This window comes from Podarcis melisellensis (genome assembly GCF_964234715.1).
Source record: "Podarcis melisellensis genome assembly, chromosome: W".
Taxonomy (NCBI): Eukaryota; Metazoa; Chordata; class Lepidosauria; order Squamata; family Lacertidae; genus Podarcis; species Podarcis melisellensis.
The window spans coordinates 5765523-5783022 of record NC_138535.1 but is presented as its reverse complement, the minus strand read 5'-3'; the positions used below and the strand labels follow the sequence as shown (position 1 = coordinate 5783022).

The 17500-nt window shown below is 40.1% G+C and overlaps 1 protein-coding gene across 1 annotated transcript in view; it reads right to left on the bottom strand.

The window, feature by feature from the left end:
• Positions 1-17500, bottom strand: part of LOC309361265 (rab-like protein 6) — a gene marked incomplete at its 3' end in the record, with an annotated part of 28996 nt that overhangs the window by 6909 nt on the left and 4587 nt on the right. Inside the window, exons 2-9 of the mRNA XM_081896172.1 lie at positions 13077-13211; positions 8870-8917; positions 8716-8771; positions 8535-8626; positions 6827-6967; positions 4101-4206; positions 2136-2239; positions 630-847 (exon numbers count right to left, since the gene is read on the bottom strand). Coding sequence (XP_081752298.1) covers positions 630-847; positions 2136-2239; positions 4101-4206; positions 6827-6967; positions 8535-8626; positions 8716-8771; positions 8870-8917; positions 13077-13211 — 900 coding nt within the window. The remainder of the gene's footprint in view (positions 1-629; positions 848-2135; positions 2240-4100; positions 4207-6826; positions 6968-8534; positions 8627-8715; positions 8772-8869; positions 8918-13076; positions 13212-17500) is intronic.

Sequence of the window (17500 nt, the reverse complement as noted above, 5' to 3'; positions counted from 1 at the left end):
CCAATCGTTCCTCCACCAAAAAATTATTGCTATTATAAGGGTATAAATATAATAATAGTAATAATAATAATAACAATAATAATAACAACAATAATAATAATTATGATAATATAATATTATTATAATAATATGATAATAATATCAATTATAATAATATGATATAATAATAATAATAATAATAATAATAATAATAATAATAATACATGATGATAATAATATGATAATAAGAATAATAATATAATATTATTATAACAATATGATAAGAATAATAACAATAACAATATAATATAATAATAATTAAAATATAATATAATAACAATATATGATGATAATAATAATAATATGATAATATAATATTATGATAATACGATAATAATATAATAATAATGATGATAATATGATAATAATGTTAATAATAATTATAAAAATATGACAATAATATGATAATAATTTGGTATAATAATAATAAAATATGATCATAGTAATGCTAATAATAATAATATAATTATTCTTAATAATTAATCATTCATAATAATATAATACCATAATCATAAAATAATAAAAATGATATAATAAGAATATAATAATATTAATAATAATAATAATAATATGATAATAAGAACGCTCACCCGCCGCCGCCCCGAAGATCCGGGCGATGAAGCTGCGCCGGGGGGCGGCCGGGGGTCCGGCTGGGGGTGGGCTTTCGGCGCTGGGGGTCTGGGCGGGGTTGGGGGTCCCGGGGCCGGACCCCCCCTGGGGGGCGTTGTCGGGGGGCGGCTGGGGTCCCGGCGACGGGGTCTCGGGGGGCGGCGCCCCCCGGCTGCGGGCCTCCATGGCTTCCAGGAATCTGGGGGGGGGGGAAAGGGGGGCTGGCGTTATTAATTAGTATTCATACGCATTCATAGCATTCATCGTTCACATTCTTATGAATTCTCATTGTTAATATTCTTATTAATAAGCATTCATATTATTAATATTCTTATTAATAAGCACACCCATTATTAATATTCTTATTAATAAGCACACCCATTATTAATATTCTTATTAATAAGCACACCCATTATTAATATTCTTATTAATAAGCACACCCATTATTAATATTCTTATTAATAAGCACACCCATTATTAATATTCTTATTAATAAGCACACCCATTATTAATATTCTTATTGATAAGCATTCCCATTATTAATATTCTTATTGATAAGCATTCCCATTATTAATATTCTTATTAATAAGCACACCCATTATTAATATTCTTATTAATAAGCATTCCCATTATTAATATTCTTATTAATAAGCACTCCCATTATTAATATTCTTATTAATAAGCACACCCATTATTAATATTCTTATTAATAAGCACACCCATTATTAATATTCTTATTAATAAGCACACCCATTATTAATATTCTTATTAATAAGCACACCCATTATTAATATTCTTATTGATAAGCATTCCCATTATTAATATTCTTATTGATAAGCATTCCCATTATTAATATTCTTATTAATAAGCACACCCATTATTAATATTCTTATTAATAAGCACACCCATTATGAATATTCTTATTAATAAGCACACCCATTATTAATATTCTTATTGATAAGCACACCCATTATTAATATTCTTAATAAGCATTCCCATTATTAATATTCTTATTAATAAGCACACCCATTATTAATATTCTTATTAATAAGCACACCCATTATTAATATTCTTAATAAGCATTCCCATTATTAATATTCTTATTAATAAGCATTCACATTAATTATATTTGTATTAATAAGCATTCCCATTATTAATATTCTTATTAATAAGCATTCCATTATTAATATTTTTATTAATAAGCATTCACATTAATTATATTCTTATTAATAAGCATTCCATTATGAATATTCTTATTAATAAGCATTCCCATTATTAATATTCTTATTAATAAGCATTCACATTATTAATATTCTTATTAATAAGCATTCACATTATTAATATTCTTATTAACAAGCATTCCCATTATTAATATTCCTATTAATAAGCATTCCCATTATTAATATTCTTATTAATAAGCATTCACATTGTTAATATTCTTATTAATAAGCATTCAAATTATTAATATTCTTATTAATTAATCCTACATCTCATAATTCTGGTCCTCCGTCTCCTGCTGGACTGACAGCTCCTCCAGGGTGGCGTCAATGTCTAATTGGTTCGTTTCCAGCTGACGAAGGAGCGTCTCTCTCTGGAGGGAAAAAAATCCAAATTTCAAATAGAAATATTCAATGAAATTATTTGAATTTAGAAGCGAAATTATTAGAATTTAGAAGCCAAATTATTAGAATTTAGAAGCCAAATTATTAGAATTTAGAAGCCAAATAATTAGAATTTAGATGCGAAATTATTAGAATATAGAAGCCAAATTATTAGAATTTAGATGCGAAATTATTAGAATTTTGAAGCCATATTATTAGAATTTTGAAGCCATATTATTAGAATTTAGATGCGAAATTATTAGAATTTAGAAGCCAAATTATTAGAATTTAGATGCGAAATTATGAGAATTTAGAAGCCAAATTATTAGAATTTAGAAGTCAAATTATTAGAATTTTAGAGGCGAAATTATTAGAATTTAGAGGCAAAATTATTAGAATTTGTAAGCGAAATTATTAGAATTTAGATGCGAAATTATGAGAATTTGAAAGCGAAATATTACAATTTAGAAGTGAAATTATTAGAATTTAGATGCAAAATTATTAGAATTCAGAAGCGAAATTTTTAGAATTTAGAAGCGAAATTACTGGAATTTAGGTGCGAAATTATTGGAATTTAGATGCGAAATTGTTAGAATTTAGATGCGAAATTATTAGAATTCAGAAGGGAAATTTTTAGAATTTAGGAGCGAAATTAGAATTTAGAAGCCAAATTATTAAAATTTAGAACCCAAATTATTAGAATTCAGAAGCGAAATTATTAGAATTTAGAAGCCAAATTATTAGAATTTAGATGCGAAATTATTAGAATATAGAAGCCAAATTATTAGAATTTAGATGCGAAATTATTAGAATTTTGAAGCCATATTATTAGAATTTAGATGCAAAATTATTAGAATTTTGAAGCCATATTATTAGAATTTAGATGCGAAATTATTAGAATTTAGAAGCGAAATTATGAGAATTTAGAAGCCAAATTATTAGAATTTAGAAGCCAAATTATTAGAATTTAGATGCAAAATTATGAGAATTTAGAAGCCAAATTATTAGAATTTAGAAGCCAAATTATTAGAATTTTAGAGGCGAAATTATTAGAATTTAGAGGCAAAATTATTAGAATTTGTAAGCGAAATTATGAGAATTTAGATGCGAAATTATGAGAATTTGAAAGCGAAATATTAGAATTTAGAAGTGAAATTATTACAATTTAGATGCGAAATTATTAGAATTCAGAAGCGAAATTTTTAGAATTTAGAAGCGAAATTACTGGAATTTAGGTGCGAAATTATTGGAATTTAGATGCGAAATTATGAGAATTTGAAAGCGAAATTATTAGAATTTAGAAGTGAAATTATTAGAATTCAGAAGCGAAATTGTTAGAATTTAGATGCGAAATTATTAGAATTCAGAAGGGAAATTTTTAGAATTTAGGAGCGAAATTAGAATTTAGAAGCCAAATTATTAAAATTTAGAACCCAAATTATTAGAATTCAGAAGCGAAATTATTAGAATTTAGAAGCGAAATTAGAATTTAGAAGCCAAATGAGAATTGAAAACCAAATTATTAGAATTTAGAAGCAAAATTATGAGAATTTAGATGCAAAATTATGAGAATTTAGATGCGAAATTATTAGAATTCAGAAGCGAAATTTTAGAATTTAGAGGCGAAATTATTAGAATTTCGAAGCCAAATTATTAGAAATTAAATTAAATTAAATTACATCAAGTTAAATGGCAGAAAATAGATATAATATTAGATATATTTCATATAAAAAACATATTACAATACTTTAAAACAGGGAAAAACGGGGCGGAAATGTGACTTTGGGCCGATTGGGTTCCGAGGGTCATCCAGCCTGACCCCGATTCCCCGGTCGGATTCGCACTGGTTACCTGCAGCTGCAAGAAGGGGATGTTGAAGAACTTGTGGAGGTACTTGAGGCCGAAGCTGTTCTTCATGGAGGACTCGGCGTAGCGGACGTAGGAGGCGCCGGGGGGCCTGGGAAATATGGAATCAAGAGCTTGAGGAGCTGGATTTCCCGGTGCGGGGAGTTCGTTCAATGCCATGGGAAAGGAGTGAGAAGAGATGAATGAATGCATGGAAGATGGGAGAGGAGTGAAAAGAGATGAATGAATGAATGAATGAATGCATGGAAGATGGGAAAGGAGTGAAAAGAGATGAATGAATGCATGAAAGATGGGAGAGGAGGGGGAAAAGATGAATGAATGAATGAATGAATGAATGCATGGAAGATGGGAAAGGAGTGAAAAGAGATGAATGAATGCATGGAAGATGGGAGAGGAGTGAAAAGAGATGAATGAATGAATGAATGAATGCATGGAAGATGGGAAAGGAGTGAAAAGAGATGAATGAATGCATGGAAGATGGGAGAGGAGGGGGAAAAGATGAATGAATGAATGAATGAATGAATGCATGGAAGATGGGAAAGGAGTGAAAAGAGATGAATGAATGCATGGAAGATGGGAGAGGAGTGAAAAGAGATGAATGAATGCATGAAAGATGGGAAAGGAGGGGGAAAAGATGAATGAATGAATGAATGAATGAATGAATGAATGCATGGAAGATGGGAAAGGAGTGAAAAGAGATGAATGAATGCATGGAAGATGGGAAAGGAGTGAAAAAAGATGAATGAATGAATGAATGAATGAATGCATGGAAGATGGGAAAGGAGTGAAAAAAGAATGAATGAATGGATGAATGAATGAATGAATGAAAGATGGGAAAGGAGTGAAAAGAGATGAATGAATGCATGAAAGATGGGAAAGGAGTGAAAAAAGATGAATGAATGAATGAATGAATGAATGCATGGAAGATGGGAAAGGAGTGAAAAAAGATGAATGAATGAATGAATGAATGAATGAAAGATGGGAAAGGAGGGGGGAAAGATTTATGAATGCATGGAAGACGGGAGGGAAAAAAGATGAATGAATGAATGAATGAATTGAAGATGGGAAAGGAGTGAAAAAAAGATGAATGAATGAATGAATGGAAGATGGGAAAGGAGTGAAAAAAGATGAATGAATGAATGAATGAATGAATGGAAGATGGGAAAGGAGTGAAAAAAGATGAATGAATGCATGAAAGATGGGAAAGGAGTGAAAAAAGATGAATGAATGAATGAATGAATGAATGGAAGATGGGAAAGGAGTGAAAAGAGATGAATGAATGCATGATAGATGGGAAAGGAGTGAAAAGAGATGAATGAATGCATGGAAGATGGGAGAGGAGTGAAAAGAGATGAATGAATGCATGAAAGATGGGAAAGGAGGGGAAGAAGATGAATGAATGAATGAATGAATGAATGCATGGAAGATGGGAAAGGAGTGAAAAAAGATGAATGAATGAATGAATGAAAGATGGGAAAGGAGTGAAAAGAGATGAATGAATGCATGAAAGATGGGAAAGGAGTGAAAAAAGATGAATGAATGAATGAATGAATGCATGCATGGAAGATGGGAAAGGAGTGAAAAAAGAATGAATGAATGGATGAATGAATGAATGCCTGGAAGATGGGAAAGGAGTGAAAAGAGATGAATGAATGCATGAAAGATGGGAAAGGAGTGAAAAGAGATGAATGAATGAATGAATGAATGAATGAATGCATGGAAGATGGGAAAGGAGTGAAAAAAGATGAATGAATGAATGAATGAACGAATGAATGAATGAATGAATGCATGGAAGACGGGAAAGGAGGGGGAAAAGATTTATGAATGCATGGAAGACGGGAGTGAAAAAAGATGAATGAATGAATGCATGGAAGATGGGAAAGGAGTGAAAAAAGATGAATGAATGCATGAAAGATGGGAAAGGAGTGAAAAAAGATGAATGAATGAATGAATGGAAGATGGGAAAGGAGTGAAAAGAGATGAATGAATGAATGAATGAATGAATGCATGGAAGATGGTAAAGGAGTGAAAAAAGATGAATGAATGCATGAAAGATGGGAAAGGAGTGAAAAAAGGAATGCATGGAAGACGGGAGTGGAAAAAGATGAATGAATGCATGAAAGATGGGAAAGGAGGGAAAAAAGATGAATGAATGAATGCATGAAAGACGGGAAAGGAGTGAAAAGAGATGAATGAATGCATGGAAGACGGGAAAGGAGGGAAAAAAGATGAATGAATGAAAGATGGGAAAGGAGTGAAAAAAGGAATGCATGGAAGACGGGAGTGGAAAAAGATGAATGAATGCATGGAAGATGGGAAAGGAGTGAAAAGAGATGAATGAATGCATGGAAGACGAGTGATAAAAGATGAATGAATGCATGAAAGATGGGAAAGGAGTGAAAAGAGATGAATGAATGCATGAAAGATGGGGAAACACCTTGAGGCGCTGGCTTTCTCCCTGCGGGGAGCTCCTCCCTAATACAACGCAAAACACCTTGAGGAGCTAGATTTCTCCCTGCGGGGATTTCATTCCATGCAATGCAATGGGGAAAAGCTTGAGGCGCTAGATTTCTCCCTGCGGGGAGCTCCTCCCTCATACAATACAATACAATGCAATGCAATGCAATACAAAACACCTTGAGCAGCTAGATTTCTCCCTGCGGGGATTCCATGCCACGCAATGGGAAAGAGCTTGAGGAGCTAGATCTCACCTGTCGATCTTCCGGACGAGGTCCCGGACGTCGTCGGGCAGGATGACCCGGTGCTGGCCCATGTCCCGGTGGTTGCCCAGGACGCAGACGGGCACGTGGTTGGGCACCTTGGGCAGCTCGCGCAGGACGTAGTCGAAGGTCCTGCAATGCGGGGGGAAGCGGGTTCGAGGGGGTGGCATGGGGTGGCGGGTTCAAGTGCCGCCCTGGGGTGCAAGATGGCGGGTTTGAGAGGCCGGCTTGGGGTGGGGTTGCGGCTTTGAGGGGCCGGCCTGGGTTACAGGTTCGAAGGGCCACCCTGGGGCTAGGGGTTCCGGGTTCGAGGGGATGCCATGGGGTGCAGGATTGCGGGTTCGAGGGGCCGCCCTGGTATGAGGGGTTCCAGGTTTGAAGGGCCACCCTGGGGTGCGGGGTTGCAGGTTCCAGGGGCCGCCCTGGGCTTCCGGGTTCAAGGGGCCACCTTGGGGTGGGGTTGTGGCTTTGAGGGGCCACCCTGGGGTGGCTTTGCGGGTTCGAGGGCCGCCCTGCTGTGAGGGGTTCAAGGTTTGAAGGGCCACCCTGGGGTGCGGGCTTGCGGGTTCCAGGGGCCACCCTGGGGTTGGGGGTTCGAGGGGCCATCCTAGGGTTCCGTGTTCAAGGGGCTACCTTGGGGTGGGTCATTGTCTCAGGTTCGAGGAGCCACCTTGGGGTATGGGCTTGCGGGTTCGAGGGCTGCCCTGGGTGGGTCATTGCCTCGGGTTCGAGGGGCCACCCTGGGGTGGGAGTTTGAGGGGCCGCCCTGGGGTTGCGGCTTCAAGGGGCCGCCCTGGTGTGAGGAGTTCAAGGTTTGAAGGGCCACCCTGGGGTGCAGGGTTGTGGGTTCGAGGGGCCGCCCTGGGCTTCCGGGTTCAAGGGGCCGCCATGGGGTTGCGGGTTCGAGGCTCCGCCCTGGGCTTCCGGGTTCGAGGCTCCGCCCTGGGCTTCCGGGTTCAAGGGCCCGCCCTGGGGTTGTGGGTTCGAGGGGCCGCCCTGGGCTTCCGGGTTCAAGGGGCCGCCATGGGGTTGCGGGTTCAAGGGGCCGCCCTGGGCTTCCGGGTTCAAGGGGCCGCCATGGGGTTGCGGGTTCGAGGCTCCGCCCTGGGCTTCCGGGTTCGAGGCTCCGCCCTGGGCTTCCGGGTTCAAGGGCCCGCCCTGGGGTTGTGGGTTCGAGGGGCCGCCCTGGGCTTCCGGGTTCAAGGGGCCGCCATGGGGTTGCGGGTTCGAGGCTCCGCCCTGGGGTTGCGGGTTTGAGGCTCCGCCCTGGGCTTCCGGGTTCGAGGCTCCGCCCTGGGCTTCCGGGTTCAAGGGCCCGCCCTGGGGTTGCGGGTTCGAGGCTCCGCCCTGGGCTTCCGGGTTCAAGGGGCCGCCCTGGGGTTGGGGGTTCGAGGCTCCGCCCTGGGGTGGATTGCGGGTTCGAGGGGCTGCCCTGGAGTGGCTATTGTCCTGGGTTCAAGGGGCCACCCTGGGGTGGGGTTGGGAGTTCAAAGGGCCGCCCTGGGGAGGGTCATTGTCTCGGGTTCGAGGGGCTGCCCTGGGGTTGGGGGTTCGAAGGGCCAACCTGGGTTGCCGGTTCCGGGGACCACGCTTGGGTTGTGGTTCCGAGGGGCCGCCCTGGGTTGCGGGTTCAAGGGTCATTGTCCTGGGTTCGAGGGGCTGCCCTGGGGTGGGGTTGCGGGTTCGAGACCCTCCTCACCACTGCTTGGTGATGTCAAACATCATGACCACGCCGTTGCAGTTCTTGTAGACGTCCAGGAACTCGGCGTCCAGGGCCAGGGCCGCCTCGGCCTCGGGTTCGAGAGAGAGAAGAGAGACTTTTTAAGGGGGTCTCTGAGGAGGGGGGGGGTGGGAAAGGGAGACTCGAACCCGGGCCTCACCTCCTGGGAGGGGTCGTTCTCCAGCTTCAGCCCGTCGCCCCGCCGCTTGCACTTGCCTGCGGGGCGGAAAAGGAAGTGAAAAATGGCGGCCCGAAAGCGGGGTCAGTTTGGAGGGCCTCCCGGGGTCCCAGCCCGGAAAGAGGAAGGGGCTCACCTTTGTCGACGACGTCCCACACCTCCACTTTGACGATGTCGTCGGTCGCTAGGCGGAAGAGGGAAGGAAAGGGGTCAGGATTCGAACGGGGGACCCGGATTCGGCGTCTTATTTTCTATTCCTCTTTCTTTCTTTCTATTCCTCTTTCTTTCTTTCTATTCCTTTCTTTCTTTCTATTCCTCTTTCTTTCTTTCTATTCCTTCCTTTCTTTCTTTCTATTCCTTTCTTTCTTTCTATTCCTTTCTTTCTTTCTATTCCTCTTTCTTTCTTTCTATTCCTCTTTCTTTCTTTCTATTCCTTTCTTTCTTTCTATTCTTCTTTCTTTCTTTCTATTCCTCTTTCTTTCTAATCCTCTTTCTTTCTTTCTATTCCTCTTTCTTTCTTTCTATTCCTTTCTTTCTTTCTTTCTTTCTATTCCTCTTTCTTTCTATTCCTCTTTCTTTCTTTCTATTCCTTTCTTTCTTTCTATTCCTCTTTCTTTCTTTCTATTCCTCTTTCTTTCTTTCTATTCCTCTTTCTTTCTTTCTATTCCTCTTTCTTTCTTTCTATTCCTCTTTCTTTCTTTCTATTCCTTTCTTTCTTTCTATTCCTCTTTCTTTCTTTCTATTCCTTTCTTTCTTTCTTTCTATTCCTCTTACTTTCTTTCTATTCCTTTCTTTCTTTCTATTCCTCTTTCTTTCTTTCTATTCCTCTTTCTTTCTTTCTATTCTTCTTTCTTTCTATTCCTTTCTTTCTTTCCTTCTATTCCTCTTTCTTTCTTTCTATTCCTCTTTCTTTCTTTCTATTCCTCTTTCTTTCTTTCTATTCCTCTTTCTTTCTTTCTATTCCTTTCTTTCTTTCTATTCCTTTCTTTCTTTCTATTCCTCTTTCTTTCTTTCTATTCCTTTCTTTCTTTCTATTCCTCTTTCTTTCTATTCCTTTCTTTCTTTCTTTCTATTCCTCTTTCTTTCTTTCTATTCCTCTTTCTTTCTTTCTATTCCTTTCTTTCTTTCTATTCCTCTTTCTTTCTTTCTATTCCTCTTTCTTATTCCTCTTTCTTTCTTTCTATTCCTCTTTCTTTCTTTCTATTCCTCTTTCTTTCTTTCTATTCCTCTTTCTTTCTTTCTATTCCTATCTTTCTTTCTATTCCTCTTTCTTTCTTTCTATTCCTCTTTCTTTCTTTCTATTCCTTTCTTTCTTTCTTTCTATTCCTCTTTCTTTCTTTCTATTCCTCTTTCTTTCTTTCTTTCTTTCTATTCCTTTCTTTCTTTCTATTCCTCTTTCTTTCTTTCTATTCCTCTTTCTTTCTATTCCTTTCTTTCTTTCTATTCCTCTTTCTTTCTTTCTATTCCTCTTTCTTTCTATTCCTCTTTCTTTCTTTCTATTCCTCTTTCTTTCTTTCTATTCCTCTTTCTTTCTTTCTATTCCTTTCTTTCTTTCTTTCTATTCCTCTTTCTTTCTTTCTATTCCTTTCTTTCTTTCTATTCCTCTTTCTTTCTTTCTATTCCTCTTTCTTTCTTTCTATTCCTCTTTCTTTCTATTCCTTTCTTTCTATTCCTCTTTCTTTCTTTCTATTCCTCTTTCTTTCTTTCTATTCCTCTTTCTTTCTTTCTATTCCTCTTTCTTTCTATTCCTTTCTTTCTATTCCTCTTTCTTTCTTTCTATTCCTCTTTCTTTCTTTCTATTCCTCTTTCTTTCTTTCTATTCCTTTCTTTCTTTCTATTCCTTTCTTTCTTTATATTCCTCTTTCTTTCTTTCTATTCCTCTTTCCTTCTTTCTATTCCTCTTTCTCGGTCCTTTTCGCTTTACATTTCGTCTTTTCCATTTCTCTCTCTTCTTTATTTCGATATATATTACATCTAGATCTATCTATCTATAATTTTCGATCATCCTTTTTTTTATTCTACTTCTTTTCGATGATTCAATTTCGATTTCTTCCTCTTCTTCTTCCATTTCTTCTTTTCCATTTCGATTTCTTCGTCTCTTTTTCTCTGATTCTGCTTCTTAGTATTTTTTCCCCTGATTCAATTTCTATTTCTTCTTCCATTTCGCTTTTCCATTTCTATTCCTTCTTATTCTCTTATTCTCTTTCTTATTATTCTCTTCTATTCTTCCGCTTCTATTTCTTCTTTTCCATTTTAATTTCCTCTTATTCTCTTATTCTATTTCCTCTTATTCTATTCTTCTCTTTCTTACTATTCCATTCTAGTCTTCCGCTTCTATTTCTTCTCATCATTCTATTTCTCTATAGAAGGAGGCAGGAGGAGGCAGGAAGTAGAAGGAGGCAGGAGGAGACAGGAAGTAGAAGGAAGCTGGAAGGAGAAGGAGGAAGGAGGCAGGAGGAGACAGGAAGTAGAAGGAGGCAGGAGGAGACAGGAAGTAGAAGGAAGCTGGAAGGAGAAGGAGGAAGGAGGCAGGAGAAGACAGGAAGGATGCTTGAAGGAGGAGGAGGAAGGAAGTAGAAGGATGCTTCCTGGAGGAGGAGGAAGGAGACAGGAAGTGGAAAGTACCCAAGGAGGAAGAGGAAGGAGGAGACAGGAAGTAGAAGGATGCTTGAAGGAGGAGGAGGAAGGAGGCAGGAGGAGACAGGAAGTAGAAGGAGGCAGGAGGAGACAGGAAGTAGAAGGAAGCTGGAAGGAGAAGGAGGAAGGAGGCAGGAGGAGACAGGAAGTAGAAGGATGCTTGAAGGAGGAGGAGGAAGGAGGCAGGAGGAGACAGGAAGTAGAAGGAGGCAGGAGGAGACAGGAAGTAGAAGGAAGCTGGAAGGAGAAGGAGGAAGGAGGCAGGAGGAGACAGGAAGTAGAAGGATGCTTGAAGGAGGAGGAGGAAGGAGGCAGGAGGAGACAGGAAGTAGAAGGAGGCAGGAGGAGACAGGAAGTAGAAGGATGCTTCAAGGAGGAGGAGGAAGGAGGAGACAGGAAGTAGAAGGATGCAGGAGGAGACAGGAAGTAGAAGGAAGCTGGAAGGAGGAGGAAGGAGGCAGGAGGAGACAGGAAGTAGAAGGATGCTTGAAGGAGGAGGAGGAAGGAAGTAGAAGGATGCTTCCTGGAGGAAAAGGAAGGAGGCAGGAGGAGACAGGAAGTAGAACGATGCTGGAAGGAGGAGGAGGAAGGAGGAAGGAGGAGACAGGAAGTAGAAGGATGCTGGAGGAGACAGGAAGTAGAAGGTACCCAAGGAGGAAGAGGAAGGAGGCAGGCGGAAGCAGGAAGTAGAAGGATGCTTCAAGGAGGAGGAGGAAGGAGGCAGGAGGAGGCAGGAAGTAGAAGGATGCTTCAAGGAGGAGGAGTGGTACCCAAGGAGGAAGAGGAGACAGGAAGTAGAAGGAGGCAGGAGGAGACAGGAAGTAGAAGGATGCTCCAAGGAGGAGGAGGAAGGAGGAGACAGGAAGTAGAAGGATGCAGGAGGAGACAGGAAGTAGAAGGAAGCTGGAAGGAGAAGGAGGAAGGAGGCAGGAGGAGACAGGAAGTAGAAGGATGCTTGAAGGAGGAGGAGGAAGGAAGTAGAAGGATGCTTCCTGGAGGAAAAGGAAGGAGGCAGGAGGAGACAGGAAGTAGAACGATGCTGGAAGGAGGAGGAGGAAGGAGGAAGGAGGAGACAGGAAGTAGAAGGATGCTGGAAGGAGGAGGAGGCAGGAGGAGACAGGAAGTAGAAGGTACCCAAGGAGGAAGAGGAAGGAGGCAGGCGGAAGCAGGAAGTAGAAGGATGCTTCAAGGAGGAGGAGGAAGGAGGCAGGAGGAGGCAGGAAGTAGGAGGATGCTTCCAGGAGGAGGAGGAAGGAGGAAGGATGCTTGAAGGAGGAGGAGGAAGGAGGAAGTAGGAGGATGCTTCAAGGAGGAGGAGGAAGGAGGCAGGAAGTAGGAGGATGCTTCCAGGAAGAGGAAGGAGGAAGGATGCATGAAGGAGGAGGAGGGAGGAGGAAGGAAACGAGGAAGTAGAAGGATGCTTGAAGGAGGAGGAGGAAGGAGGAAGTAGGAGGATGCTTCAAGGAGGAGGAGGAAGGAGGCAGGAAGTAGGAGGATGCTTCCAGGAAGAGGAGGAAGGAGGAAGGATGCTTGAAGGAGGAGGAGGAAGGAGGCAGGAGGAGACAGGAAGTAGAAGGATGCTTGAAGGAGGAGGAATGGTCCCCAAGGAGGAGGAGGAAGGATGTAGGAGGAGACAGGAAGTAGGAGGATGCTTCCCGGGAAAAAGGAAGCAGGATTCGAACGCAGGACCCGGCCCCGCGACTCACTCTTGTAGTTCCAGTGTATGCTGGTGACCTGGATTTCCTGCGTGGGGACGTAGGCGTCCAGGAACTTCTTGCCCTGCAGGCGGTGCCACAGGGTGGTTTTCCCCGTGTTGCGGTCGCCCCGGATGACGATCTTCACTGCGGGGAAAGAGGAAGAAAAAGAGGGATGAGGGAAGAAAGAAAAGGAGGAGAAATAGAACGAGAAAAGAAGAAAGAGGAGAATAAATCGAATTATATATAGAATAAATAGAATAATATTGCGGTAATAATATTGGGGAAAGGGGAAGAAAGAGAAAGAAGAGAGAGAACGAGAAGAGATAAAAGAAGAATAAAAGATAGCATCTGAAGAAATAGCATAATAGAATAATATTCATATAATAATTTTAATATAATGTAATGTAATGTAATAATAATAATAGAGTAATATTGCGGTCGCCCCAGATCTTCACTGCGGGGAAAGAGGAAGAAAAAGAGGGATGAGAGAAGAAAGAAAAGGAGAAGAAGTAATAGAACGAGAAAAGAAGAAAGAGAAGAATGAAAAGAAGAATATTGGGGTCGCTCCGGACGACGATCTTCACTGCGGGGAAAGAGGAAGAAAAATAGGGATGGGATAAGAAATAAAGAAGAAATAGAAATAGAAAAGAAGAAAGAGAAGAAGAGAAGAAGAGAAGAAGAGAAGAAGAGAAGAGGAAGAATAAATAGAATAATCTTGCGGATGACGATCTTCACTGCGGGGAAAGAGGAAGAAAAAGAGGGATGAGAGAAGAAAGAAAAGGAGAAGAAGAAATAGAACGAGAAAAGAAGAAAGAGAAGAATGAAAAGAAGAATATTGGGGCCGCTCCGGACGACGGGGAAAGAGGAAGAAAAAGAGGGATGGGATAAGAAATAAAGAAGAAATAGAAATAGAAAAGAAGAAAGAGAAGAAGAGAAGAAGAGAAGAAAAGAAGAGAAGAGGAAGAATAAATAGAATAATCTTGCGGATGACGATCTTCACTGCGGGGAAAGAGGAAGAAAAAGAGGGATGAGAGAAGAAAGAAAAGGAGAAGAAGAAATAGAACGAGAAAAGAAGAAAGAGAAGAATGAAAAGAAGAATATTGGGGTCGCTCCGGACGACGGGGAAAGAGGAAGAAAAAGAGGGATGGGATAAGAAATAAAGAAGAAATAGAAATCGAAAAGAAGAAAGAGAAGAAGAGAAGAAGAGAAGAAGAAGAAGAAGAAATAGAATAATCTTGGGGATGACGATCTTCACTGCGGGGAAAGAGGAAGAAAAAGAGGGATGAGAGAAGAAAAGACGCAGGAGAAATAGAAATAGAAAAGAAGAAAGAGAAGAATAAAAAGAAGAATATTGGGGTTGCTCCGTACGATGATCTTCACTGCGGGGAAAGAGGAAGAAAAAGAGGGATGGGATAAGAAATAAAGAAGAAATAGAAAAGAAGAAAGAGAAGAAGAGAAGAAGAGAAGAAGAAGAAGAAATAGAATAATCTTGGGGATGACGATCTTCACTGCGGGGAAAGAGGAAGAAAAAGAGGGATGAGAGAAGAAAAGACGCAGGAGAAATAGAAATAGAAAAGAAGAAAGAGAAGAATAAAAAGAAGAATATTGGGGTTGCTCCGTACGATGATCTTCACTGCGGGGAAAGAGGAAGAAAAAGAGGGATGGGATAAGAAATAAAGAAGAAATAGAAAAGAAGAAAGAGAAGAAGAGAAGAAGAGAAGAAGAGAAGAAGAAGAAGAAATAGAATAATCTTGGGGATGACGATCTTCACTGCGGGGAAAGAGGAAGAAAAAGAGGGATGAGAGAAGAAAAGACGCAGGAGAAATAGAAATAGAAAAGAAGAAAGAGAAGAATAAAAAGAAGAATATTGGGGTTGCTCCGTACGATGATCTTCACTGCAGGGAAAGAGGAAGAAAAAGAGGGATGGGATAAGAAATAAAGAAGAAATAGAAAAGAAGAAAGAGAAGAAGAGAAGAAGAGAAGAAGAGAAGAAGAAGAAGAAATAGAATAATCTTGGGGATGACGATCTTCACTGCGGGGAAAGAGGAAGAAAAAGAGGGATGAGAGAAGAAAGAAAAGGCGCAGGAGAAATAGAAATAGAAAAGAAGAAAGAGAGGAATAGAAGAAGAATAGAAGAAGAGAATAGAAGAATAGAAGAGGAAGAAGAAATAGAATAATCTTGCGGACGACGATCTTCACTGCGGGGAAAGAGGAAGAAAGAAGAATAAAAAGAAGAATAGAAAGAAGAAGAAGAAGAAATAGGAATAAAAAGAGGGATGAAAGAAGAAAGAAAAGACGCAGGAGAAATAGAAAAGAAGGAAGAGAAGAAGAGAAGAAGAAGAAATAGAAGAATATTGCGGTCGCCCCGGATGATCTTCACTGCGGGGAGAGAGGAAGAAAAAGAGAGATGGGATAAAAAATAAAGAAGAAAGAGAAATAGAAATAGAAAAGAAGAAAGAGAAAAAGAGAAGAAGAGAAGAGAAGAAGAAGAATAAATAGAATAATATTGCGGACGACGATCTTCACTGCGGGGAAAGAGGAAGAAAAAGAGGGATGAGATAAGAAAGAAAAGGCGCAGGAGAAATAGAAATAGAAAAGAAGAAAGAGAAGAAGAGAAGAAGAGAAGAGAAGAAGAGAAGAAGAATAAATAGAAGAAAATTGCGGGTGACGATCTTCAATGCGGGGAAAGAGGAAGAAAAAGAGGGATGAGAGAAGAAAGAAAAGGAGAAGAAGAAATAGAAATAGAAAAGAAGAAATGGAAGAAGAAATAGAAATAGAAGAAGAATACATAGAATGATAGAATCATATCGCCCTGGATGACGATCTTCACTGCGGGGAAAAGAAATAGAATCGTGAGAAAGAGAAATCGGAAGGAAGAAATATATTAGGGAAAAGAAACAGAAGAATAATAAATAGAATAACAGAAGAATATGGCGATTTTCACTGCCTGAAGAGCAAGAATAAATAGAAATAGAAGAAGAAGAAGAAATAGAATAGAAGAACCGGAAATAGCATAAGGAGAAATCGAAATGGAAAATAAGAAATAGCAGAAGAAGAAATCGAAAGAGAGAAGAAGAAAGAGAAGAATAGAAGAAGAAAGAGAAGAATAGAAGAATATTGCTGTCACCCCGGATGATGATATATATGTGTATATATATATATGTTTGTGTGTGTGTGTGTGTGTGTATTTCTGTATATGTGTGTATTTCTGTATATATTTATGTGTGTGCGTGTGTGTGTATTTGTGTGTTTGTGTGTGTATTTCTGTATATGTGTGTGTGTGTATGTGTGTGTGTGTGTTTTTGTGTGTGTGTGCGTATGTGTGTATGTGTATTTGTGTGTGTATTTCTGTATATGTGTGTGTGTGTGTTTTTCTGTATATGTGTGTGTGTGTGTTTTTCTGTGTGTGTGTTTGTGTGTGTGTGTGTATGTATGTGTGTGTGTTTTTGTGTGTGTGTGTGTGTATTTCTGTATATGTGTGTGTGTGTGTTTTCTGTGTGTATTTGTGTGTGTGTGTGTGTATTTCTGTATGTGTGTGTGTATTTCTGTATATATTTATGTGTGTGCGTGTGTGTGTATTTGTGTGTGTGTGTGTATTTCTGTATATGTGTGTGTGTGTATGTGTTTTGTGTGTGTGTGTTTTTGTGTGTGTGTGTGTGTGTGTGTATGTGTGTATGTGTATTTGTGTGTGTATTTCTGTATATGTGTGTGTGGTTTTTTTTCTGTATATGTGTGTGTGTTTTTTTCTGTGTGTGTGTGTGTGTGTGTGTTTTTCTGTGTGTGTGTTTGTGTGTGTGTATGTATGTGTGTGTGTTTGTGTGTGTGTGTGTGTATTTCTGTATATGTGTGTGTGTGTGTGTGTTTTTTTGTGTGTGTGTGTATGTGTGTATGTGTGTATGTGTATTTGTGTGTGTATTTCTGTATATGTGTGTGTGTTTTTTTCTGTATATGTGTGTGTGGTTTTTTTTTGTGTGTGTGTTTGTGTGTGTGTGTGTGTGTGTGTATGTATGTGTGTGTGTTTTTCTGTGTGTATTTGTGTGTGTGTGTGTATTTCTGTATTTCTGTATGTGTGTGTGTGTATAGTCGGACACGACTCAACGACAACCAAGGTGTGAGCCTGTGACCTGGCCCAGGAACGAAGTATTTCGCCACCACAAAAGACTGGCCAGACAATCCCATCAGGGAACCTGCCAGATAAAGGAGGACAAGAGAAAAACAAGATTCCCATTTCGGCGAGGTGGGTGGGGTTGTCTTCGGTGACCCCCCTTCTGTGATGTTTCTGGGGGTGGTCTGGATCATTTGGATTCATTTAATCATTTTGGGGGGAGCCCCCCGTTTGCCACAGATCAATTGCCACAGATCAATCAAGGTCAAGGCTTTGCTTCTCGATATTCTCAATATTCTCAATATTTTCGCCTACCAATAGGGAACCT